Source organism: Astyanax mexicanus, chromosome 9, assembly GCF_023375975.1.
Source record: "Astyanax mexicanus isolate ESR-SI-001 chromosome 9, AstMex3_surface, whole genome shotgun sequence".
NCBI classification, from domain to species: domain Eukaryota; kingdom Metazoa; phylum Chordata; class Actinopteri; order Characiformes; family Acestrorhamphidae; genus Astyanax; species Astyanax mexicanus.
The window spans coordinates 23,434,625-23,460,755 of NC_064416.1; the positions used below are offsets into that span (position 1 = coordinate 23,434,625).

At 38.6% G+C, this 26,131-nt stretch overlaps 2 protein-coding genes across 6 annotated transcripts; both read right to left on the reverse strand.

Annotated features, from left to right (window-relative positions):
* Positions 1-94: 94 nt before the first annotated feature.
* Positions 95-10,658, reverse strand: aars1 (alanyl-tRNA synthetase 1). 5 transcript variants are annotated; one of them, XM_007249172.4, is made up of 22 exons: positions 10,554-10,630; positions 9,810-9,873; positions 8,339-8,506; positions 7,924-8,112; positions 7,528-7,673; positions 6,092-6,283; positions 5,857-6,001; positions 5,626-5,771; positions 5,416-5,524; positions 5,043-5,193; positions 4,756-4,880; positions 4,163-4,307; positions 3,894-4,072; positions 3,671-3,784; positions 3,226-3,432; positions 2,953-3,137; positions 2,527-2,635; positions 2,175-2,288; positions 1,944-2,063; positions 1,736-1,822; positions 1,309-1,422; positions 95-1,027 (listed from the first exon to the last, which is right to left on the reverse strand). In XM_007249172.4, exons 2-22 carry the CDS (start codon positions 9,861-9,863, stop codon positions 848-850), a joined length of 2,979 nt encoding a protein of 992 aa, XP_007249234.2. In that variant the 5' UTR covers positions 9,864-9,873; positions 10,554-10,630; the 3' UTR covers positions 95-847. The 5 variants fall into 5 exon arrangements, with proteins under 5 accessions (XP_007249234.2, XP_007249235.2, XP_007249236.2 ...); XM_007249173.4 differs by having other exon boundaries at positions 10,571-10,590; XM_007249174.4 differs by lacking the exon at positions 9,810-9,873 and having other exon boundaries at positions 10,554-10,658.
* Positions 10,659-12,913: 2,255 nt separating this feature from the next.
* On the reverse strand, positions 12,914-25,907 carry tgm2l (transglutaminase 2, like). Its single transcript, XM_007249171.4, has 13 exons — positions 25,749-25,907; positions 23,663-23,839; positions 22,656-22,886; positions 20,767-20,885; positions 19,999-20,127; positions 18,828-19,005; positions 18,572-18,710; positions 18,371-18,474; positions 17,550-17,792; positions 17,197-17,463; positions 16,649-16,809; positions 14,093-14,229; positions 12,914-13,452 (listed from the first exon to the last, which is right to left on the reverse strand). Exons 1-13 carry the CDS (start codon positions 25,762-25,764, stop codon positions 13,299-13,301), a joined length of 2,055 nt encoding a protein of 684 aa, XP_007249233.3. The 5' UTR covers positions 25,765-25,907; the 3' UTR covers positions 12,914-13,298.
* Positions 25,908-26,131: the final 224 nt, after the last annotated feature.

A 26,131-nucleotide genomic window follows, 5' to 3' on the forward strand; every position in this document is an offset into this window, starting at 1 on the left:
CTTGCCGGGTGTAGACATTTCCTCTTGAATGCTGTTTCACTAAGAGCAGCCTTTAAAAATACGTTAATAAACTCTTCTTGTAAAGCAAAGTGGATAAGTGATCTCATATCCCTTTTATTCCAGTATGCAAAGTTTCTTCTCTTTCTACAGTTTATGCAAAACCTTTTGCAACCAAAACAAGTCATTCAATTCCACAGAACAACAAACATAAATTAGTTGCTTGTCTATTTTAATTCACTATTGTGTATTATGTATTCAGTTTAATGAATGAGTGGTTTAACAGAATTCATTAAAGATGATGATGGCTCAATTCCTTGCACAGAATTGTTAGTTCAGTTTCTGTAGCTGCATACGGCTATGAAGCTCTTCTCATCACCAGCTGAACCATTACAGTAACTCTGCATTATCAGATCAGACAGAACCTCACAGGGATGACACAGACATAATGGCAAAAAGACACAGATCATGATTGCTATCAATTTACATGAGAAATGGACTGCAGCTGAACTAAAGGGTCACAGAAGTGGGGTTAACGCTGACCGACACAGTCAATCAGTACATAATTGTTAATCAGACCCTTTTTGTGCATTTGAAGCTATGCTAGAGACTGGACGGTGTGATGGATCAAGCTGTGGACTTGCAGCTTGCCCTCAGTCGTACTTCTTCCCTTACGCACAGAGAGAGAAAAAGAGGGTGCCAACAGCTTCCCTTTCTAATCACAATGACAAATGAGACTCTCTACATTTTTCTGTCTGGAATGTCCAGTTTGGGTTTCAGCAGGCAGCGCCGGATCACTCCAGTTAGATGAGAGGCAATTCAATGCCCCCTCACTAAAAGTCTTGTTCTCCTAGTTCTCACCCAATTTGAGACGAGCAAACTCATTGGCCAGCTGTAGTGCCTCCTGTATGCAGTGCGTGTTTCTGCCGGTGGCCTGAGCAGACATATCCTTGCCTCCTCCTTTTCCATCCAGCAGAGGACACACTTCCTGTACCCACTCGTTGGCCTTAAGGCCCCGATTTGCAACCTCCTGTACAGACAAATAAAACGCAGTGAATTAATAATACTGCCAATTTAAACATGTAAAAGAACCATGCTCCAAGTTTTTAGTACATAATAAGGAAGAGTATAATAATTAAATTATATATATAGAATATTATCTGAAGCTGAAAGGGTTCTGGAAAAGTGGGCCTGATTCTACAACAGTGCTTTTATTGTACAGTGTAAGCTTTACTGTCACCAAAGATGTCATTACAAAGATCATCTGTGAATAAATCCTGTGACTCAGTGAAGCAGTGTAGTTTGTTTTACCTGTGGTACTTGGCAGAGGCAGATGATCTTGCCAGCATCATTGTCCACAGTGAAGAGCATAGCAGCAGTCTGAGGGGAGTTTGTCTTCAACAGTTTCAGAGACTCATTCAGAGCCTGGGACGTAGAGGAACAGAGTTAACACTCCAATAGCCTTTTCATGAGTTGGTATTTACATGGAAATTACATTAATGTCATTCAAGCTATTGGATAAGACTGTAATGCTCATGTGTGGAAATTATATTAAGATCACAACAATACTGATCATTACAACAAATCTGAAGACATTAATCTAAATGTATATTATCATGCAATCTTTTACTCCATTCTATTAAACCACTGAAACAGATCTATCCCAAATAGTGTACAGCTTGACTGCACAAATAATCAAGCTATGCTGTTCAAGTTGAATCACAGGAAAGACTGGTACCTTAGCAGAAGCTCCACTCTCCATCTCCATAACGATAAGTGGTTGGTTGGGGTTGCCATCAATTATCTCCTTTGTCTTATCGAGAACCTAGAATGAGGCATTAAGATTATTTTATTATGCTCCATATTCTGAAACTAAACTGGGTTTTATTCTTTATTATTATTATTATTATTATTATTATTATTATATTCATGAATTTGTCCCTCACTCTCTTCTGCACATCAGCTTTGCTAGCACGGTCCAAGTCATCCATGACCTTCTTCAGACCCTTCAGAGACTCCCTCATCTCATCCTTCTGCCACTGAGAGATAACAGCAGTGCCCAAGCTCTGGAATAGAACACAAACAAACATGTTAACATTTACAAAGGAAAACGCTGTGCATAATGTCTAATCTTGTGGGAAAGCCCCGTAAATATTTGAGCTAACTGTGAGGAGTACCTCAGTCAGATCAGCAATCTCCTTCTGGATGTCTTTATTGGGGGCGGTCTGAGCCTTCACCTTCTCATCCATGGCAGACAGGGCCTGCCGCAAAGCATCAGCTTTCCTCTGAGCCTGTTAACACACACGCATTAGTCACCATCACCCACTCAAAACAACTGATACGATACTAGCCTTTTTCTGGCCGTTTTTTTTTTTTAAAGATAACTGCTGAATGTTTAACTCCTTTAATGTTTAATATTTATACACTAATATTTAAACTGTGGTCACTGTGGTGGGTAATCTTGATGGACCTTCACTTATCCAGTTAAAAATGAAAATGAATGTGTGAACAAATGTGTGAGCTAATCACCTTCTGAGCTTCTGCTCCAGTTACAGCCACAATTCTCCTAATTCCCTTAGCAATGGCTTCTTCTGACACAATCACAAATGGGGCAGCGTGACTTGAATTCTGCAGGTGTCTGAAATAACAAGCATGGGTCAAAGTTTTGCACACTCTGCTTCACAGTACGCCTACACAACTCCAGCAAATACGGTCATAAGCTGGTCAGAATGACCTTGTCCCTGGCCTGGGTTAGTCATGCAGCTTTGTGATAGCATTCATTTTTTTTTTAGATATGGCCTCTACTTTACCTGTTACAAAACTTGCTACACATATTTGTTGACTCACTTGTCGGGGTTATATAAAGTACTAGACTCACAGAGCTGCACTTTTCTCAGGTCTCCATGAAACCTTTTTAAATCTTCCATAACTGATAAAACACTGCGTAAAACTTACGTTCCACCACAGAACTCGATGGAGGTAAGGGAGCCTGAAGGGCTATTGGGGTCAGACAGCAGCTCCTCCACAGGGACACCAATGGAGACCACTCTCACAGGGTCTGGGTATGTCTCATCAAAGACGGCACGCAGCCCTTGAATGGCCTTGGCAGCAGCAAGGGGGGCTTCCATAGCATAGACTTGCTGGAGAGGGAACAAAAAAAGTTTAAATTAAACAGAACAGATTTAGATTTGTGTGCAAAGTAAATAAAGTTACAATCAGTTGTGTTACCTTGGAATCTGCAATCATGGCACAGGCCATCTCCTCAGTGCGGTGCACCTCCTTCGTACTCATGGCTCCTTTAGCAGTGAAGTCAAAGCGCAGGCGGTCTGGAGCAACCAGAGAGCCGCGCTGATCTGCCTCCCCAAGGACTCCTCTCAGGGCAAAATTCAATATGTGTGTGGCGGTGTGGTTACTCATGATGGGTCTTCGGCGTGCCTAACAGAGCCCAAGAGGGGAAAAATAGTTTAGTTTATAGAACTAACACATTAACACATAATTTCCTATAATTTTTTTCTTCAAATGGAAGCTAAATAATTTGGATGTGATTTCTTCCAGAGTTTCTTGTCGGTCTAGCCAAATGCAGGTTTTATACATCATGAGAAGTTTACATCGTGATATCCCTTGACTTTTGGCATATATAAGTGCATTACAAAAAATAAACATAACTGTCTACCTCATCAATATGCAGAGTCACACGGTCTCCCACTTTCAGGGTGCCATATACAGTTCCAACATGCAGCACATAGCCTCCACGCACTTGGGTGTTCTTGACCGTAAACTCCATCCTCTGTTAACAATTAAGACATAACATTTAGTTTAATGCAGTGTTACAGGGTTTATTGCTTTTTCTCTTCTACTTTTTAAAATCTGCCCCACATCTCTCCCATTCTACTTACATCCTCTGTGGAGTCATTCTCCCTGAGCATGTATCCCTCGTCAAAAGTCTGGCCTCCCTGTTCAGCATAGAATGAAGTCTGATCCAGAAGCACACCACACTCCTGCCCTGTGGTTACTTCATCAACAAATGTTCGCTCCCGCCTCAGGGCCAGCACCGTGCCGACTACCTCCTCAAATCCTTTAGGAGACAAAAACATACTTTGTCAAAACATAAATGCCCACGAAAACAATACTGCTCTACAAATTCTATTTGGTTAGTGCGAATTACCGTAGCTGCCGTTGTCGTCGGAGGTGTAGCGATACTTGGGGCTGTCGTCGGTGGCAGGGATGCCTTTGTTCCTCAGCTCCTCAATGGCATAGATGTCCAGCATGATGTGATCCTCATCTCCAGATCCTTTGCCCTGAGACTTCAGCTGAAAGAACACACATGGGAAAGGTTCAGAGGCTCTGTATACTTTCATTTCGAAAACCTTAGCTGTGTACAATTTAGCTTTTTTTTTTTACTTTGCATTGTATGTACTGCATTGTAGAAGCATGGCTAAGTCAAGAGATTTCTCCAAAAAGTGCAAAGAAGAGATCCCGGCCTTCATAAACACGGGAAAGGATACAAGATAAGGTTACTAAAGAGTTGTGATGCACTGAAAATTCAGCAAATGTCTGACAAAAACCTGCACACACTGCAGTTTTTGAAGTTGTAGACACAACTTTTTATTAGTTGTGTTGAGGTATTTATTTTGCTTGGCTTATTGCAAACAAAGGTTTGTACATTTTGATAATAAACTTAATTTGCTAAACATTTTCTTTTTTGATATCCTTTCCCCATTATTCATGCATTATAATTATATACTTTAGCTCTCCAACCTGAGCAGCTTTCTTCTCCTCCTCAAATGCAGCCATGTCCACTCCCATGCCCCTTTCCTCTGCGATGAGGGCAGTCAGGTCCAGAGGGAAACCATAGGTGTCGTACAGCAGCCAGGCAGTGTCTCCTACAGAGAAGTAAACACACAAGAAATGTCACAAAGGTAAACAATTGCATTGTTTGTATTAGAATCTCAAACTCAAATTTCTCTGAACTTTCTCTCTCAATAACTTTATTTTCTTTTACTGATTAATGAATGTGCAATTCTGAAAAGAAAAAAGAAACTAACCTGGAATGGTTTTGCTGTCTCCCAGGCTTTGGATTTTACGGTCCAAGATTCGTCGCCCTCTGCTGAGGGTTTTAAGGAACTGAGCCTCCTCTTCATTAATGATATCTTTTACCATGTCAGGGTCCTTCCTCAGTTCTGGGAAAGCATCACCCTGTATGCAGTAATTTAGACTATATTAACTTCTCAAACTAATAAACAACAACAAAAAAGCTTTAATTTAAGGACAACAAAAATTAGATAATTGTCTTTATACATTACAAGGTTATGAGGATCAAAAAACTATAACCATTCATGAAAGAAATAATACATTTAACAATATTTATATTAAGGACTGCACTCATTTTAAATACGGGTGCAAAAGATGCATTCTCACCAGTGACTCCACCACAACATCTACTAGAGTAGCAAAGAAGCCCTTCTGAGCACCCAGTTTCTCATGTGAGTAACGTACAGCACGTCGCAGGATCCTCCTCAACACGTAACTACACAACACACGTAAAAATGCACACATTAGGAGAGTTAAAACATACAACCAAAACCTATGCAATACATCCTATACTTAACATGAGCACAATAATCTCACCCTCTCCCAGTGTTGTCAGGTCTACCCCCATCTGACAGAGCAATAGTGATAGTACGGGCGTGGTCAGCCAGGACACGATAAGCCATATCAATGCCGTCTGTATCTTCTGCACCAACCTTACCAGTGTAGGGCCTGGCTCCTGTACCCTGGAGACACAAAACATTAATTTAGGGACAGAGCAAATACAATAAGTGATGTATAAGACAGAGGTGCATGGGGAAGTGTACATACCTTCTGAATGGCTTCAAAGTAAGGGATGAAAAGGTCTGTATCATAGTTTGACATCTTGTTCTGCAGAACTGAGACCAGCCGCTCCAAACCCATGCCTGTGTCAATGCTCTTCTTAGGTAGGGGCTTCAGCTCTGTCTCAGACTCTCTAAAAAGTTATGAAAATGTTTAATGTGTCTTGCCTTCTTGTTTGAGTGTATGATACCAAAACTAGAGTGACACAGTGCATTTATTACACCTGTTGAACTGGATAAACACCAGGTTCCAGATCTCCAGCACGTTGGGGTCATCCATGTTAACAAGGTGGGAAGCATCTCTCCCTCCAATGCGGTCAAAGTGGATCTCGCTGCAGGGCCCACAGGGACCTGTGTCACCCATCTCCCAGAAATTATCCTTCATACTGCCAGGCAGGATACGGCTCTCGTCCATCCTGATACATAGAGGACGCAGGTCAGACAAATTAAAAAGAAAGATCATAAACCCTGTAATGTAATTTACAATTAGTTATTTCAGACAATAAAAGTAAGTTGTGATCTATGCATATCTCTGTCATTTAGCTAAGGTTTTGAGGCACTTAGGCAGAATAGCTCAATATGCTTAGCCTAAGTAAAGTACTTAATCTAAATTAATTTACAGTTTTTCCTCAGGTCACATTGGTGCATTTCTCAAATTATAATTAATCTTTGCGTCAGTCAAAATTATCAGCCTTGTGATCGTTTATCTGTATATCCTCTATGAATTTCTAAATGCTAACGTAGTTTTGATACATGGAAAATGCTGCACATTTTCATATATCACTTTCAGCTAAATTACACATTACCCTTTATGGGAGCCTGACTGCAAGAAACTGAACAGAATTTATCTTTATGATTTTACAGTTTATAGTAATTTATTAACAGACCATGTTGTTTATTATGTGCTACATACTAAAAGATACAAAATAACTTATAAATTATAATATATTTTTATTTAGGACAAGATACATATGTGTGTGCATATTACATGTGTTTATCTAGAGCCACAGCAATTATGTACAGATCACTTACTGTAATGCACATCATTATACCGGTACACTGATCAAACATAACATTATGATCAGTTGCTTGTTTCTACATCCATTGAGAATATGGAAATAAATTTTGTTCTATAATAATTTATAAGTCTATAATATAGCTTTTAAGCACACATTGTTTAGCTTTTTAGGGAAACCCTAAGTGATATAAAGTGTTACAGTAAGTATACAGTATTGTAGTATAGTATGGAGTGCGTTGGTAAATTACACACCTGTCATACAAAATGATTTGGTGGATTTTGCCAAAAAAATTTACTGTTTGTATAAAATAAATGAGAAATAGCTTTTGTGGTGTTCAAAGAGTTTTAAGAAATTTAATTCTGATGTGAAAAATGCTGAGAAAAAAGGAAATGCGTCAATGAAAATATAAAAATGACCAATGTTTATAACATAAAATAAGTAAATCTGCAATTTGATACTGTTTATCAAAACTCCAGTTCCATCACACCTCTCCCCTCCGCTGTTTTTCACAGACCTTATACAACTGTATGTACCAGAAATTGCATCAGCACAGCTACAAATTGGTCCATAGAGCATGCACCATTCCTAACAAATGTTCTGTGCATTCTTTAACCTGTGCCTGCTCCACCCTAAGCACTCACCCCAGGTCCAACCAGATTTGCTTGCACTCCAGATCTGGCTCAAGGCCTGCTTCTTCATGACCTCCGAAGTAAGTGACATACAGACGCTCAATAGGGATACCAAACTCCTTAGTCAACAGCTCCAAAGCCATCTCACAAGCCAAGTGCTGCAGAGAGAAAATCAGAAAAAGATTAATCACACTTCTGTAGATCGTTAGGAAAAATAAATTAATATAAATGCACTGGCTATAGACAATGCACTTATTAACTGTTTAGATCATTTATTATGCAATTTATCATAATTATTATTTATCATTATTATTATTTTATTTATTTATTACTTAACACAATGAAAAAATATATAAATAAGCTGAAAAATTCCTTGAAGAATTTCACATCCAGGTTTCTCTTCCTTACTTTAAAGTAATCTCCAAAGGACCAGGAACCTAACATCTCAAAGAAAGTGTGATGGTACACATCTTTCCCCACATCATCCAGGTCGTTGTGTTTTCCACCAGCACGGATGCACTTCTGTGTGTTGGCAGCACGCTTCAGTCTTGCCATGGGGTGGGATGGGTCGATGGTGTTCAGGAAGATGGGTTTGAACTACAAAAAGAAGATTAAGTGAGTTTGCTATATTTAAAACTGAGGTTTAAAAGAAAAAAAAAAGTTCACCTACTGGTTTGTGAAAGGAATTAAAGCAGTAATTATACTTCATTATCCTTAATTCAAAGTATGCAGGCATATGACAAGTTACAAATGCTGTAATTATAGTATAGACAAATATTTCTAACCGGTAATAAGGCGTGTGCCAGTCACAGGATCATCTTACCTGGTTCATGCCAGCATTGGCAAACAGGAGGGTGGGGTCATCCAGAGGAATGGTGGAAGACGAGTGTACATACTGGTGTTCATGACGCCGAAAGAAGTCAATGAACTTCTCACGGATCTGAGCTGCAGTCAGAGAAGAGTCCATGCTGGTTGGGCTGTTCACAGAGGACTAGGGGATCAGAACATGAATGCACAAGAGAAAAACAGATATTTTACTATTATAAATTTCATCTCTAAGTAAAAATCACAGCCTCTTTTTCATTAGGCAATGCATGAATGTGAGGGATTAAGCCTGTTAGGGAATTAGTAAGTCATATGAATTGTCAATTAAACAAAATCCATTCAAAACGAACACAAATGCCAACTAGTAATTTTGAAAGAAACACCAAACAGTAATACAGTAATAAAACTCATTTATTCATTTTAATGGGGATAATCTGTTTTTGCAAATGAAAATCAGTAACCAGGGGACTGGAAAAAGAGCAGTTTCCCTTTGAACACATTTGTTTGTTAAAAGCAGCAAACTTCCTGAGACTTCCAAGTCACCCCACTGTTACACCAAAATAAATAGGATAAGGACGAATTAATCACCTATAAAAACAGCCTTTCCTTGCCCTATGGGAGGAGAATCATCTATCACTATACCTTAAGGGATAACTGTGATAGGAAAACACCCCTAGCAGCACTGACAACAACTGCATCACTGTCCCAGGCACTGCTGAATAGAAGCAGCGCTCTATGAATAAGGCAGTGAAGGGGTGCAATACTGTGGCATTTCTGTATGACAAAGCAGGACCTATACTCACACTCAAAAGATGCAGCACAAGCATCTGCAATAATGTATACGTAAAATTGTAAAGTTCAACCTGGCTTTCAAAATGAAAGCAAAAGCAAAACCTTCTTTTTAGCCATTCACCTTTAGTAGCATTAATTGTGATATTTCCCAAACTTTTAAATCACAATTCCTTTGCTTCATGGTAATATGCACAGCAGACACAGCAAGTCTGCACTGACCTTCCTTCACATCAGTAAGGGTAAGTTTAACAAGCAATGTTCACATGTAAATGCACCATAACAATGGAGCTTAAAAGCTGACAGGGTATTTGAATGAGCATTCTATGATTTTTTTTTTTGTTTGTTTTAGTTATGGTGTAATTCATACATTAAATTTTACCAGTGCATTTTTGCGAGGAGGTGTTTTTCTGAGGTGATAAAACTTGCTATACACTTCAAAATACACTTAAAATGCATATAGGGCTGGGAGGTTAATCAAACCAAATAATCTGATTAATCGAATTACTGATTTATTTGCAATCTATTTAAAATGGGATGAACAAGATTGTATAAAGATATAATCAAGAAAGAATATGTCAGCTTTTAATCTCCATAAAGATCATCTAGCTACCTTTGCTTTAATGCAGTTCAGTAAAGACCAACACTGCAGACCAAGCCCTGCACAAACCGGGGTTCACCTGACAGAAGCAAGAAAAGGCTTTGGCACAGACCAGAGCGAGATGGAGAGCCATTGACAGTCACCTAATAAAAGGGGCATGTAGAGAGGGATTTTTAAAAGACACTTTTGTTTAATTTAAACAATTAATTAAGGTTTAATTCGGGCCAATCACAACAAGCCTCTGCATTTGGAGATGCTAAATAATATTTTGTAGCTAAGTTATTATTATAATTATGATGGCCAAAGCTAACCTACAGTAGCTGCAGTGTAAATGCGTGTACATTATCAGTATCAGGGCTTTAATATGAACGTTATCTTCTCAAAAACACACAGAAAGAGGAGAGAAACACAGCTGCCACTATTATTACTGCAGGAGCTGGACTGGAGCCGCACTGTGAGCTAACTAACGCTCACTATGGCACTAAACACAAGGCCAGCTCCACCACCCGCTCAGACCAAGCTATTAATCCCCACACATTTCATTTAGATCGTTAAATGCTTTATATCATAAAGAAATACCGTTATGCTTAATAAAGTCAACCTGGGCAGCTGAATTACACTAATATTACTTGTTAGATAAACATGCTAACCAAGCTAACTATGCTAGTTAACCCAACCGCCACGACAGACGGCTGGGCTAGCGGAGCTGTCATTCATTCAGGGCCGCCTCAGCTCTAGAGGTGTAAAATAAACCCCATATAAAGTAAAACAGCAGCCATGTAATGAAAACAGACCATTTTATCTTTAAAAAAGTAATTCTCACCCAAATAAACCACACACCTCTTCTTCTGTCAGCTCACGCACGCGCTACTCTCCTCGAGCCGGCGCAGGGAACAGATTCGCGCTGGTTTTGGTCGTACTGAACGCTGATTGGTCAGATGACAGCGACCCGCGGGGCATACGCTGATCTTATTGGTTCGCGACGCTGTCAATCAAAAAGGGCAGCTCGCCTTCTTTCATGCAGAACGTGGAAGTGGCTGATGCAATTTAAAAGTAACAGGAATCAGACAGTGGTTCAAACAAACAATCACAGCCCTGAGACAAGAGATGAGACGTGTCACCAGTTAAAGACACTTGCCTTCATATTAAAGCCGTTTTTTCACATAAAGCCTGGATTTAACTAAGCAAATGATCTGGGGTTGCTGCTGTTGGTCAGGTATAGGTTCAGCAACATTATGTGCTGGAAGAATGAGGTCAGCTGACTACCTGAATATACTGAATGATCAGGTCCATCAATTATTTTTTTTCTTCCCTGATGGCATATTCAGGGAGCATGAGATCATAATTTTCACACATGGCCTTAAACCCTTTGAGAATATTTGGGATGTGCCGGAGAACTGAGTTACTAACTTCATTTGGTAAACTCATAAGTTTATCTATTAAAGGCCGGGGAAGAAAAAACACCATATTAGTGGGTTCAACTGGTCATTAGTAACACAATAAACAGGTGCATAAAAACAGAACTACATACAATACCAGTCAACAGTTTGAGATGCCTTTTCTAATTCAACTTTTTGTTTCTTTTTTTAAATTATGTTTCACATGGTAAATGTAACATTGAGCACATTAAAGCTATACAGGGACACATGTGGAATTATTTTGTAAACAAAGAGTAAACAAACCAGAATATGTTTTATTATTTAGATTCACACTATTTTAGTATCACATTTAGTATCACATTTAGATTTGAGGATAGATCTGCACACTCCTGGTACAGTATTTTCTCAGTGTGTTCATTAGATTAGTCTTGAATGAGTTCCTGGAGGTGCTGAACAATAGTAGCTGCTTTTCCTTTATGTGTATACATTCCTTTCCAATGTGAAGCTCCAGCTCATCCCAAATCTGGGTTGGGTTTAGGTCAGGGTTTTTGTGTTTTTATTATTAATCTACAAAGTAGAAAATTAAATAATTTACATTTAAACTTAAATTAAATCAAGAAAAACATTGAATGAGAAGGTGTGTCCACACTTTTGACTGGTACTGCAGATGCAGTGTACACAGACAAACATTGGTATCTGAATGGCTCACTCTGTTCTCTGCAGTGCTTAAAAAAAATATATATATATATATATATATATATATATATATATATATATATATATATATATATATATATATTATTTACTGTACTGCACAGCAGTTGTAAAAAATTATTTGTATTTTCATTTGTATATGTATTTGAAAAAATACTTACTTGTATAATATTGTTATATTAACCTGCACCTGCATGATGTAATAAAGCTTCTGAGCTAGGGTAAAGGGTCTATTTTTGTTTGAGCTTGAGTTTTTAACTGGTTTACAAGTATGATTAACCAAGCTAGTGTTTAACTAGTCTACAAGCTAGACAACCATGATGGTTTACCAGTATGACCAGCATCACCTAGATAATCGACAAGCAAGATTATAACCAAGAATCATAATCAAAAATTGAATGCAACATTTTACCAAAACGAGAAAACAAGTTGCTTCAACTAACTGTTTCTTGAGGTGCAAACAAAATAAAAATAAGTCTTTGTTAGGACTTTGTTGAATTAAAAACAAAAGCTGGTCAACCAGCTAAGCTTAACCCAGCATAGGGTATGCTTTACCTGGAAGACCAGCTTAGAACATCTGAAAGTTTAGCTTCCACGTGATAGGGTAACTTTTAACAATGTTACAGAAATGCATATACATTCAAAAAGTTGTTTGGTATTTTTATTGCCACATTTATCAATAATGTACTTCAGCAGTCATGTATATAAAATAGGTTTAATTTTTATTGTTCTAAGCATTTTCACACAGGCTTTTTCCTCTAATCATATGTTTTGGCCTGAAAGATTGTCTATTTTAAAAGCAGCTTGTAACTGTCACTGTACCTAAATAATTGTAGTAAAGTATTTGTGTTTGTTGGATGACTACTCCATACTGTTACAATTAACCTTAACAAATGTTGAAGTGTCTTGCCTTTACTTTAAAAAATATATATAAAGCCTGGAGCTCTATTAGACTCCAATAATGCAGTGTAATTCACCTTCACGGCGGCAGGTGGAGCACTAGTACAGTACACCTGTTACTGAAATGGTTTATTATTGTCTTTAGCATTATGCTACATAGAGTCTTAGTATTTGCTTAGAAAAACAATAATTCAAGTGTATTTTTTATTTGGTGTGTTGAGGTGTATTCAACATACAGGATAATTCAATACCACCAGTTACTGGGTGAAAACATCAACACTAAACAGTAAAAACATTTCAATTAAAAAATGAATGTAAATGCATCTATTTAGGCTTCATAAAAACTGCACACATGGTCTGCATAAACAAAGAGACATAACATAATGTTGTAAAGTTATATATACTTCACATACATAGTAGTAAGACATGATTTAGTACAATAGCACGGTTTACCTTTATTCTACAAAGAGCTATACAAAGGTTTTGGTCAGCAAGCAACCAGCATATCTTTCATGGTGTCATTATCAATAGGATTATTTCAAATATAAACTGCTGAATTAGACCTTTAAGCTTTCTTAGACCTTTTTCTCCTGAACAATTATAGTGGCTTCACCCTTCACATCTCTTAGTCTATCTGAGTCAAAGTCGACCAGGAGTTTCCTCAGGCCAGCTCGACTGGGTTTGAAGGAGAACTTGACTGCAGTGTACTGCCCGGGTCCAATATCATTACTGTAAGAAAAAGTGAAAAACCATGATCAGTTCAGACATGTATTATTTGTTAATTCATATATTAACAGTTTTAACTTTAATATAGCAGCAAATTATTCACTTCTGTAATGTTATAATGGGGTAAAGATATCCCGAGCAGAGAATGAAGTCACATAGGCTCTGTATGTGTTGCTCTCTGCTTTTGGTTCATCTCATCTCAGCTCAGGAGCAAAATAATTCTTTAAAAAAATGCCAAAAGGCATGGCCCTGAAGGCATACTTTATGTTCTTCCAATTATCGTCAAACCACACCTAACCCAACACTCTATAAATTGCCCAGTGTTGTGGTTACACTATGTGTTTGTGCTGGCATCTATGAAAGGCCACCATGTGTAGGAACGTCTGGTCCTACAAATGATTTGTACATCCTTGGCCCATGGGATTTGACCCATGTGGACATATTTTGTTTAAAGGACCAAAGGAAAGGACCAAAGAGATGGACCAAAGAGATGGAAAAGCTTTCTGCATGATGTGGTCAGACCTGGTAAGGAACCAGGCCCAGTGGCCAAGATTAGTAAAAATTGGTAAAAGACAAAATGAGAACAGTGTTATTAAAAATCCTGCTAAAGATACAGGCCAAAAGTGGAAAGGCTGATACATACGGGGACTGGATCTCCTGCTCTTCTGTAAGTCCAGCACCCTCCACTGTAAACACACCTCTTTGGAGAGTGACAGGCAATGGGTTGGTGAAGGATATGAGCGCTGTCAGTTTGCGTGAGACCACTGGTTCTCCAATCACCTGAAAAATAAATATGTATAAAAAAAATTGTAGTAGAACACAGTAGCTGGTATTTCCCTATTGGTTGGAATTATAGATTTATTTATATTTCTTATACCGTATTTTTCGGACTATAAGGCGCACCGTATTATAAGACGCACTATCAAAGAACGCCTATTTTCTGCTATTTTTCCATACATAGGGCGCATCGCATTATAAGGCGCGTTAAGTGACACTAGAAAGGGTGCCTATATCAAAGTGAACAGGGGTGGCGCCATGTTTCCCTTCCCCCACCGGGGGTGGTCGCTTGCCGGTGGAGCGTCTCAGTATACAAATCTAGCTCTTTCAAAGTCAAACGAGTGCTGGATATTAATCTACACAGATTCCTCTCCTGAAAACTGTTTATTTGGGTGAGTAACGTGCTTCAGTTTATTTACAGTAAGCTTAGATTTCCAGATGTCCACTAAGGCTTGCTGCACCAGCGTTAGCATAGCTATCCGCTAGCACGCTAGCTAGTCACCTAAACTAGTAAAGTTAACCCAAACTTAAACGACAGCGTTACACTGAGTAATCCTGCGTGTTCTGGTAAGACAGTGAGATATTAGCTAGCGATTCGTCCCCCGTAGCTTGTTTTAACACGGTAAACAAGCAGATTACAGGCTGATAAAACTCACCTCTGAGAGAGTTAGCGCTTAGCATCTAGCTAATGCTAGCCAGGCAAAGCAGCACAGACTTACAGGCCGATAACTCACCTCTGAACGGTGAACGCTTAGCGATTAGCATCTAACTCTAATAATACTGCTCCAGCAGTATTAAAAGTGCTAAATTTAGAAAATACTGATCTCTGAACAGTGAAAAAGCTAGCTAGCTAAGCGGTTAGCATCTAGCTAATGCTGTTGCTGCTCCAGCCTCGGAGCGGCACGGCTCTGCACGGAGTGTGTGTTTACTGCTCCTTACACCTGACGGGTAAAATTTAGATAATACTGATCTCTGAACAGTGAATAAGCTAGCTAATGCTATTTGCTGCTCCAGCCTCGGAGCTGCACGGCTCTGGACTCTGTATAGCACTGAAACTCTGTATAACGCTGCACGGAGTGTGTGTTTACTGCTCCTTACAACCTGACGAGTAAAATTTAGATAATACTGATCTCAGTGAATAAGCTAGCTAGCTTAGCGGTTAGCATCTAGCTAATGCTATTGCTGCTCAGCCTCGGAGCTGCACGGCTCTGGACTCTGTATAGCACTGAAACTCTCTATAACGCTGCACGGAGTGTGTGTTTACTGCTCCTTACAACCTGACGAGTAAAATCCATACAAAAGGCGCACCGTATTATAAGACGCACTGTCAATTTTTGTGAAAATTAAACGTTTTTAAGTGCGCCTTATAGTCCGAAAAATGCGGTAACTGTATTCCAATGTTTAAAACTGACTTCTCCTCTTTTACATCAATTTCTTGCATGCACATCCTATTCCAGATCCCCGACAGTATCTTAATTGAATTAGGAATCCTGCTCTGAATTGGTCATTACAGATCTCTCTATATCTTTCTTGTGAGACATTCCTTGGTGGATTTATATATTTACTTTCTGCAGTAATTTATCTCACCACGGATAATACAGAAATCACTGTTCCAAACAGTGCAGTGAGTAACACTGTCATTATTACACCCTATCCAGCAGGCACAAACTTTACTGTAGATTAGGGTCAAATGTGTTTTATATTTCTTTTTAATGGAAAGGCCAATTAAGATGCTCTATTTGTCACTTTCTCACTAAGTGTGTTTCTTCCTGCACCTTGCATGCAGTCTCTCTTGCTATAAAAAATGATTTCCAGTATATTGTATATAATAAGGCACTAGGGAACCTCTATAAAAATGTGGGAGACTCCCTGAGCTTTTCCAAATCAAAATATTTATAAAGTTGCCAGAATCTTAAGTCTAATCATAAAGAAAGACAATAAAGGGAGCTAGATACATAACATTCAGCAATAAAAACAGAAAAAAGTATAAATGTATAAAAAATATATTTTTTGAAAACATTCATACATTCCAGAAAATCTGAAGGCAGTGGTTGTATGAATGGATAAAAAAATTGAATATAGAATATAGCTGCTACACACATACTATAGAATAGTATGTGTGTAGCAGCTATGAGTATTTGCAGATACAGGATATAATACAGTAATAGTAACATTTCATTTTACATGCATACCACAAGCAATAATTGGGTGGGGTCTTTAGGTAAGTCAGGACTCACCAACCCCTCATTGCAAACTTTAAACATTGTCAATGCTTCAGTTTGTCACTAGATTGTGACCCTGTTATCTGTATGATGACTGACACTCAAAAATGTATGATTGGTGAGAATGACTCACCAGTTCTTACATGCAGTAGATCACTGTTTAGTGAACTGCTTCAGTACCAAGGTTTTTTTTATAGTACCTTAATATGAAGCTTGGGCATTTTTAAAGGGATGTTGACCTCTTGCAGGATGATGTTGTTTGGTCCACTGGTCTGAAGGAGTGCAGTGACTCTGATAAGGTGATGCTCTGATACACACGATCCATAATGGTCATATAATAGCCTTATCACTTCCTTGTGAGCTGAAAATCAGAAGAAGAGTAAGGAAATTTATGAAAATACATAAAATGTCAGAAAAGTCTGATAATAGGTGCTATTTGGATGGCATATTACTCAGTGTACAGCACAAAGGGTAGAAATTATCGTGAACAGCAGTGTCTGGCTAGAGTTGTCCAAGCAAATAGAAAAGCGACTCCAGCAGTAATCACATCCACATTCAGTATGTTCTTGAGCTTTCGTGGAACATAGCAAAAGACAAACCATATTAGTTCCTGTCACATAACTTTGACATGCAAGTGTAATTCTATCTGTGTTTTAACTCATTTCCTCTGCTCATGATCTCTCATGATTGTATCTTGCCTGAGTTAGATATGTCAGTGTAATATCATATTGTGCAACAACTGAAGTACCTTTCTGTGCTGGTACGGTGAGCTCAGCTGTCTTCCTTTGGCATTCCCCTCGGTGAAGACTATTGTAAGTAACAGCATTAGACGTGATCGTAAGCTGTACCTGTGTGTCTTCACCACCGTCATTATGCACCTCTATGATCACATCAAAGTCTGTGCCATGAACAGCCTGGGCATGCTTTATAGAGAGCTGCAACTGACGGGGCCTTCCATTTCGGTTGCCCACATGTTTCCCAGCCTTCTCATAAACCTCTCGCTCTTTCATGGACCCTGTGGAAAGATGTGTAGATCATTCTACTTGCAGAAACCTACCACACAGCAGTAGCTGATCAGAGAAGGCTGTAATGTGCTGATACCTTCAGGGTATTTGTAGTTAGCAGTAATGTCCTCTCTGTAATCGCCATTCACACTCTTAGTACTGATGTTTTTGCCCACAGTGCCGCTATTCAGTGATGCTTGTGTCCGCTCCCCATCTGGATGAACGATCCAGCAGACTAGGTCAGCGTTCACTTCAGAAAACACAAAAGGAGCATCGTACTTCATCCCCACCTCTCCTTCTCTCACTGCCTGGACTGGACAGGGTCCACAACAGAACACACCTATGCAGATAACAGAAGATGAATGTGAAACAAGTTGTGGTTCCAGTTAACAAGAGCTGCCAACTATGAGTCATGTTATGTGTTAAAGTAAAGAGCCAGATTAATAAAACATTCCAGTTCCATTTCATGTTGTTTGGGCCTTTTATACTCCTTGAGCTACAGTGTCATGTAAGTGCCAGGAATATGTCAAGAAGGCATTACCATCCACAGTGGACAGCACAGTGTATGGCAGGTAATGGTAATCGTGATCTATGACATATGGCTATAACAGTTTCTGGCGAGGCATTTATTCCCAAGGACACAATGTACCACCTGTTAAGCATGATGGTGGTAGCATTAGTGGAACTGGTACAATACTCAAAATAAATAAATTAATGAAAGAATGACACTACCTCAGAATTCTGTAGCATTATCTTAAACCATTATTCAACCCAGATGGTTAAAACTTGGGAGTTGCGTAAAACTGTCAGTGACTGAAAAATCTGACCTGAAATCATGTTGTTTAAACCCAGCCTTTAAACCCAGGTGTCCTGTATTCTTATATGTAACATAGAGTAAACAATTTCTTTAAATCCTACCATCACTTCTTTCCTGTGGAGTTGGGTCAAGTACTTGCCACCCATCATAACCTTTTGGGAGGTCCTCTCTGCTCATCCATGACTCCACCCAGCAGTGGAAGTTCCTTAAAAACAGTAGACAGCCAGCTCATTACATGAACATTATTTTCAAAAAGTATAAAAGTATCACAGAAATCATTCTAATTACTAAAAGTGTCTCACCAAATCATGTCTTTCCTGCCCTCTGACACACTCTCCAGCTCTTCATTAAACAGGTAGTCCACACTGATGTTGCCATCAGTGTCGTGGGCTGAGGCATAGTTTGTGACACATCGGGTAGGAATGCCCAAACAGCGAAGAACTGCAGAAAGGTAATGTGTTTAATAGTGAAACCAAGATCATTCTAGAACCTTTTAAAAGTCATGTTATTAGGAGATTAGCTTTGTCAAGTGTCAGTGAAAATGTGTCTGATTCTTACTTGTGCAGGCCACAGCTGAGAACACCCAGCACTGCCCATACCGCACTCTCTGAGCACCCCCCTCACTCCAACGTCTCAGGATGGGAACGCTGCCAGTCCACCGTGTGGGAGGCACCCCGTCACTGTATTCCCCATCCCAGCGTCCAGACACCACCCCACGGTCATCATTTGCATTAACCTTACAGAGTACAAACACAGCTGTTTATTACATAGATTATTTCATTTAACCGTGTCCTTAGTTTACAATGGCTTTCTATAATGGTGCAGATTCAACTTCAAGGGCTGGTTTTCTGTTTGGTCATTCTGATGATTTAATGATGATGGTCATCACAGGAGTGTGTAGGAGGATACATGTGCTAGTCTTCACGCTCCTAGTGCTAGAGCCAATACTAATGATAGGAGGAGTTCATATGAATGGGAATTGGGTTATGGGTCTTAAAATGAGGTACAAAATGGGGTAAAATTAGAAATAATTCAAAAGTAAAATAAGAAATGACTACTTAACTACTTCAGACCAGAAATGTCAAAACCATAAAAAAACACACCTTTAAAATATTGCTAATTGCTGCTAGCCACCTATGCACTGGACTATTTGCTGTATACCAACATTTAGCACTTGCAAATTATTTAGTGAAGAGATATGATACATGACTCCACAGTTTCCTATTTCAAATAACTGACTGAATCCTTGTTAGGCTACCACTCATATTCAAAATGACAAACAGTATTTATAACTACCAGCAGGCATAGAGAGATGCTTTTTGTTAATTTTTTTGTTAGAGAGTAATCTGGCCTAATAGGACTTCATTAGGGAAGTCCTAATCAGTACCTGCTAGGTCATATCTACCTAAATAAAATAAGAAAACAAAATCGTAACTTTTCACTTAAAACTAGAATCAAAACTAGTACTGAAATTCTTGCTAAGTTTAAACTTAAACATTTTTTTTAGTATTAAATCTAACAAATGGACCATGTGTGTAAGAACAGAAACAATTATACAATTTTGTGGGATACCAGCCTTTCATGAAAGGAGCTGGATTAACTGGTTCTTATGTTGCTGGCTGGTGGATTAAAAGTGTATGAATCTGTATGCTGCTTCATGAGTTTCTGATATCAATAAGTGATTAAATGGGGAGTAATTAATGTACAGGACAGCGAACATTTGCCTTACCATTGCAGTAATGGTCCTGCTGACGTAGACTGGGTCTGCTCTGTTAGCAATATCCATCTCAGAGTGTTTTAAGGCAGCAGGGGAATTATCCAGTATCTCAAAGCAGATGTCCACTACAGCCTTTTCAAACTGTTAAAAGAAAATATTACAGTAAAACAAATTTGCATGTGTTAGAATGATGATTTCCATATTTTCTCTGCTCTTAAACCAACAATTTAAACCAAAATTCTTCTGACCAGCTACAAAGACTTGGGGGACTCTTTCTGTTCTGTTTACTTCCCATCCTCTCTAGGCCGTGCAAACTCTTGCTCTCTTTTTTACCCTCTTGGCCTCTGTTGATCTCTCTCTCCTCATGTAACTGATCGGGCTGGACAGGCCTCTGTTTGTGTGGCAGGCATTCTCGCACATCTCCAGCAGAAATGTTTGACATCCAGGGACAGAGATCACCCAGGCCGGTCGGTCCTCTGTGTGTCCTCTGGCACACAACTGCCACAATTCACACACTCTGCCATCAAACTCCTGACTCCCACCACAGATTCCACCAGAATGCAAAAGCACTCATATATTCTGTTCTTCTGTCAGCTCTCCCAGACCATGACAGCAACTCTGTGAAGGTTTTGACCTCAAGTTCATTTAGGTTGCCAGCCTTGCCCAGGGGAGAACTGCCACAACGATAAATCTACCTTCTTCCCGAAGATAAACTTTGTTTGTTTGTGTCTGTGCTTGTGTGTGTGTGTGTGTGTCTGTGTATGATTTTTTTTTTTTTACCTGTCCAAAATTCCATGGCATTGAGGTGATCTGGTCCCATGAGCCCTGGTACAGGATGCCATTCTCATTCAGAACGTACTCCTGCAGAAGCTCCTCATCAGGCATGTACACAGAGTCAGCTGCAGAGTGATAAATAGAAATAAAGAAAACAGGGTGATGTTAATGCCAGCAATATAAAATATAAGTATATTAAATGAATTTGTCTGAAAAGACTAAAGTTTGGAAAATTTGTTTTACAGTGCTATGTGAAAATATTGAGGTAGAATCTGGTTGTTGATTTATTCAAAAACACAGTAATATTAATAATAGTAAATTATTTAAATATTTGTTAACCACTTTCAGACCCTTTCTTAAGTAAAACCCAAAATGTATTGTTGCAAATTGCAAGAACTTAACAGCACCAACTAACAATGACCAAGAACTATCTTAGCATCTTAGCTCTCCTCTAACAACACCTTAGCAACTGCCTAATATACCTTAGCAACTTTCACAGCAACCACCTGAGATACCATGGTAACACTGTAGCACCCACTTAGCAATAATTCAGCATCCATTTGAATTAGTGTCTCACCTTTCCAGCAACTAACGTAATTCTTTTGCATATTTATAACTTCACCCTGGCACCCGCAAATCAAATACAATATCTCAGAAAATGCGTGCTCAATTTATGAGAACATAAAAGCAAGAAGGAGGGATTGTGATGTCCGTCACCTATCACACTGCAAAAAATCCATTGGCAAAAAACTAGACAAAATATATGCAAATTAAGACAAATTTATGTATATTAAGCAAAAAAATCTGCCAATGGATAAGCAAAATGTTCTTAGTAAGATTTCTTACAAAAAGCAATGGCAATGTCTCAAAATGAGTGAAGTAACACCTAAATCAAGCAAAAAAGTCACTGTTTTTGGACACAAGAATCAGAATAACGTGATTGCTGCTTGATTGTGCTTATTTTGAGTTCAAATTACTTAAAATAAGGTAAAAATTCTAAGTTAAAATGATTAAGATAATTATCCCTAAAATAAGCAAAATAATATAACACTTAGTAAGACAAAAAGTCTTATCAGAGAAGAAAATAAGATTTATTGCCTTAAATTTCGAAAATTTCACTTGCTAAGATTGAGTTTTTTGCAGTGCAGTCACCTATAAGTTCTCTGTGCCAAATTACCTTTGGCAGACGCTTTTGTTCAAAGCGACTTACAATAGTGAAGTGCAAAAGTAATAGAAGTTAAAGGTAAAAAAACATCTTCAGATAGGGACTAAAGGAGGTCAAAGGGAAATAATGGGATACAGGAGTAAATGAGGGGAAGAAGGAAATGAGGTTAGAAATAGTTAGTGTGTTAGAGGTGTTAGGAGAGTAAGTGGTCTTTGAAGAGCTCTGTCTTCGGGAGTTTCTTAAATAGCGAGAGATTCTCCTGATCTGGTAGTGGAAGGAAGTTTGTTCCACCATTGGGGAACTCTGTATGAGAACAGTCTGGATTGCTTTGTGAATGTTTGGCAAAGCAAGGCGACGTTCATTGGAGGAGCGCAGCGGCCGGGAGGTAACGCAAGCCTTCAGGAGTGAGTGCAGGTAGGAGGAAGCTGTTCCGTCATCACCTTGTAGTCGATTGTAAGAGCTTTGAATTTGATCCGAGCAGCAACTGGTAGCCGGTTCAATGAGCAGTGGGGTGACATGTGCCCGTTTTGGGCACATGTCCATGACAGACTGTTTAAAAAACAGGGAATATAATATAAACCACCCCTGCCTGTATTTCCCATGGTGGGCAAATGACTGTATGCTAATGATTGGTATAGCTAATGTAATAAAATGTAGCTGCTAGCTGTGCTGCTCCACTGATGTCCTTTAGGATGTGTGATTGTAAATAATAGTAAATATTCCTGCATACCTGCAGACCAGGGGTTGAAGAGCAGGTAGAAGGAGTAAGGGCTTGTCTGCTCCACAATGTGGCCCTCAGCAGAGAGCAGGAGTACAGTCACACTGTAAAGCCCCACTGGAGCGTCTGCAGGGCTGTGGATCCTCAGTAACACCTCAGTCTGAGCCGTCTGCTCACTGAACCACCATTTACCATGAGCCGCTCTCGAACTAGAGGCCCGGACAACCACCTCACCTTTTTTACCTGTAAATAAAAAAACAAACACTGTTAGACAAAAATAATTTGACATGATTAAATATCTTTTTTAATTTAGTAACATTTTGTGCAGAAAATGTTCCTCTGCATGAGTTGTCTTTTAATAGTTATTCATAGTAATATAATGCATGTGTACCGAAAGAGTTCATAACATACAAAACATCCTGTATCAGACATCATGACATCAGACATCCTGACCTCCATAATGGTTTAGTAGCTGTAAACAAATAAATCCTCCTCGCAATGCTCTAAAATGTTTCCTGGGCAGTAGAGATAGTTACTTTAACAAAAGCAAGATAAACCTTTGTTTAATACACTTGATTGTGAAAGAAACCAATTCCAATATTTTTGTCTCTGTAGTTCGTGCATATCTGTATATTCAGCCTATAGCTCTAGCTTCATCCATTTACAGTAGACTTATTACCAGTGTTTCAACGCCGCCTTTTGGCACAACACAAGCCACAACACAGGTCTGCCAATCAGAAAAGAGCTTAACAAAACTTCTGTTATCTGTTAATCATAAAAGCACAGTGTTTTGGTGTATAATCCTATGAAAACGTAAGTTAAGTAAATATAAATTGGTATACAAATATTAACAACAAGGAAAAAGCAGGATACTTTAAAGGCAGTCTCATCTCTTTTAAAGATGTCTAAATATTGTTATACCATCTACATATTCATTCTCTTAGCCTTTAGACTCCCTGCTCTATTCTTCCCTTAGTTCTTTAAGCATCAGGTATCTAATATTAGCCAGTATTACTAACCCATTTGAAGAACAAGGGCGAGCTGATAGTCTGGAGGCTGTGGTGGAGTGTCTGTGCACAGCAGCAGCAAAGAGAAGGACTGTCCTCGGCGCACTACCAACTGATCTGAGTCCATCTCCTCTGTGTGATGGGCACGGTTATTGACCCTGCATTGTAGGTCCACATCCTGAAATATAGCTGGAGGAGAAACAAAGATGAACAGTATGAGAGGAAGAGTAGAAGAAGTGTGAGAACATAACCATGGACATTTATTTACTCTCTCTCTGTTAAAGTTCTATATTTGTTTGAACAACGAAGACCACTGCTTGGGCCGATTACTGAGCTAAACAAACATTAGCACTGTCAGTATTAGGATTATATTACACTCTATAAAATTACAAACAACCACTGTGACTATAAAGCTATAAAGTGTGTAAAGCACAATAGCTCTGGAATTGGTAAAGGGTAAAAGGGCCTCAGAGGATTAGGTCATTGAGCTGTGTAATTAATTTCGCAGATGTTACTATTACATTCAAACATAACTGTGGTTGAGCTTCCTGCCAGCCCCATTTGGCACAACAGTAGCCAGCTTTACCCACACAGTTGATTTATGACATTACTGTTCATTGTGTTTTCACTAATTACACTATACTAACTGACACTGTGTTTAGTCTTTTTAACTGGTACAGTTAGTCGATTAGAGTTATGTTCAACAAGCCAAGACAACAGTGAATGAATAAATGAATTAATGAATGAATGAGGGGGTGGGGGTGGGATGGGGTCCACCTTTTCAGACTGGGCCCTCTCTAGATTTTACCTCAACACATTCCTTCGATATGCTCAAAGTTTTGAATGTGTCACATTGTTCACACCTTGGAAATTGTTTGGTGGGCTAAGTGGACTTGTGCTACAAAAGCACAGACTTAAACAACAAGCTATCTGAGTGATATCAGTATTTTGTCCAGTCATCTCTTCTCATTCACATTTCAAAGATTTAAAAAAGAAAGCTCTTTGACATTTGGAGACCAATTGTTCCACAAGGAACAAAAAATGCTGTAACATTTATTAAGATCCTGTTTGTACTCATTTTTTAAGTTGTTAGAAATGCCAGCGTGATCTGAGGTGCTCAACAGTCTAAGCTGCCACTATGGTCCAATAATTGCCAGTTTGAATCCCTAGGCATACTGTATTGCCATCAGCAGCCAGAGCCTAAGATACAATGCTATGGTCAGATGGCACTCTTTCCCCTCATCACTCCCGTTGTGATGCTGGGCAGCACTGGTGTCAATGCAACAAAAAGTTCTATTTTGGTCTAATGTGACCACAAACATGTTCTCACTAAACAGTTCATACCATATGGCCTAAAACTGCACTTGAGTTCATTGTTTTTGAGAGGCTGCAACATCTGCAACCTTCTCAAACTGAAATTTGGTCTGTGTGTCACCTCATATTTATAAGTGTTTTTAATTCCTCACACACATTTTAAAACAGAGAAAGAAAAAAAAAAAAAAAATATATATATATATATATATATATATATATATATATATATATATATATATATATATATATATATATGTGACAGGAATTGTTCCACAAATATATATTTAAATTTAATGGTAAGAGTTTCTCTTATACATTGTACAACAAATCAAAGTTAGATCATTGCTCATAATTTAAAATAAAATATCACTAGGAAAAGCTGCAGAAAAGAAAAAGCCTTATTCATCAATTTCTTTTAAAGAGTTTTTCACAAATATTTTGCCATTTACTAGTTTTTTCTTATTTTGGATTTTCAATGGACAATGAAATCCATCTTTGTAAAACCATGGCTGTTAGTGAAACATTCCTGTGCAATAACTGATTAAAAGAAAATAACAAGTGCCAATCTAAAGCAGAGTATTTATTTAAAAAAAATCCATGTCATAATCATTATTTCTTTCATAAAGATCCATGATTGTAGAGATGTGTGAGTGTAAAGAAATGTCTAAAGAATATTTAATTGACACATATCATTATAACGAACATTATTACCAAATCATCACATGAATAATCATTGAACAAATCTTTATTTTATTTAGCGTGCTTATAAAAAAGAGTTCCTTACCATTTTGCTTGGACATGGTCTAACTGTGATGCTCCAGTAAATAATAAATCCAAATTCTTCTTCTTGCAGTGATGTTTCCAAAAGTTCCTTTGGCTCTCTGTAACACTGCCCAGAAAAGTTTCGTCCCTTTGCCACCTTTCCTTTCATTAGGACTCTGCACTTATATAACACAGAAGAGTCCATCCCCCTAAATCTCTCTCTCTCTCTCTCGTTTTCCCTCTCTCGTTTTCTCTCTCTCTGTCTCTCTATTTGATCATATATGTACACACATACCCACACACACAGACACACATACAACCACAGACATACATCTCTGCATTTTGTAAGGCCCTTGACTTCACACAGACATGCAAAAAATGTTTCTGTAGAGTGTGTCTGTACGT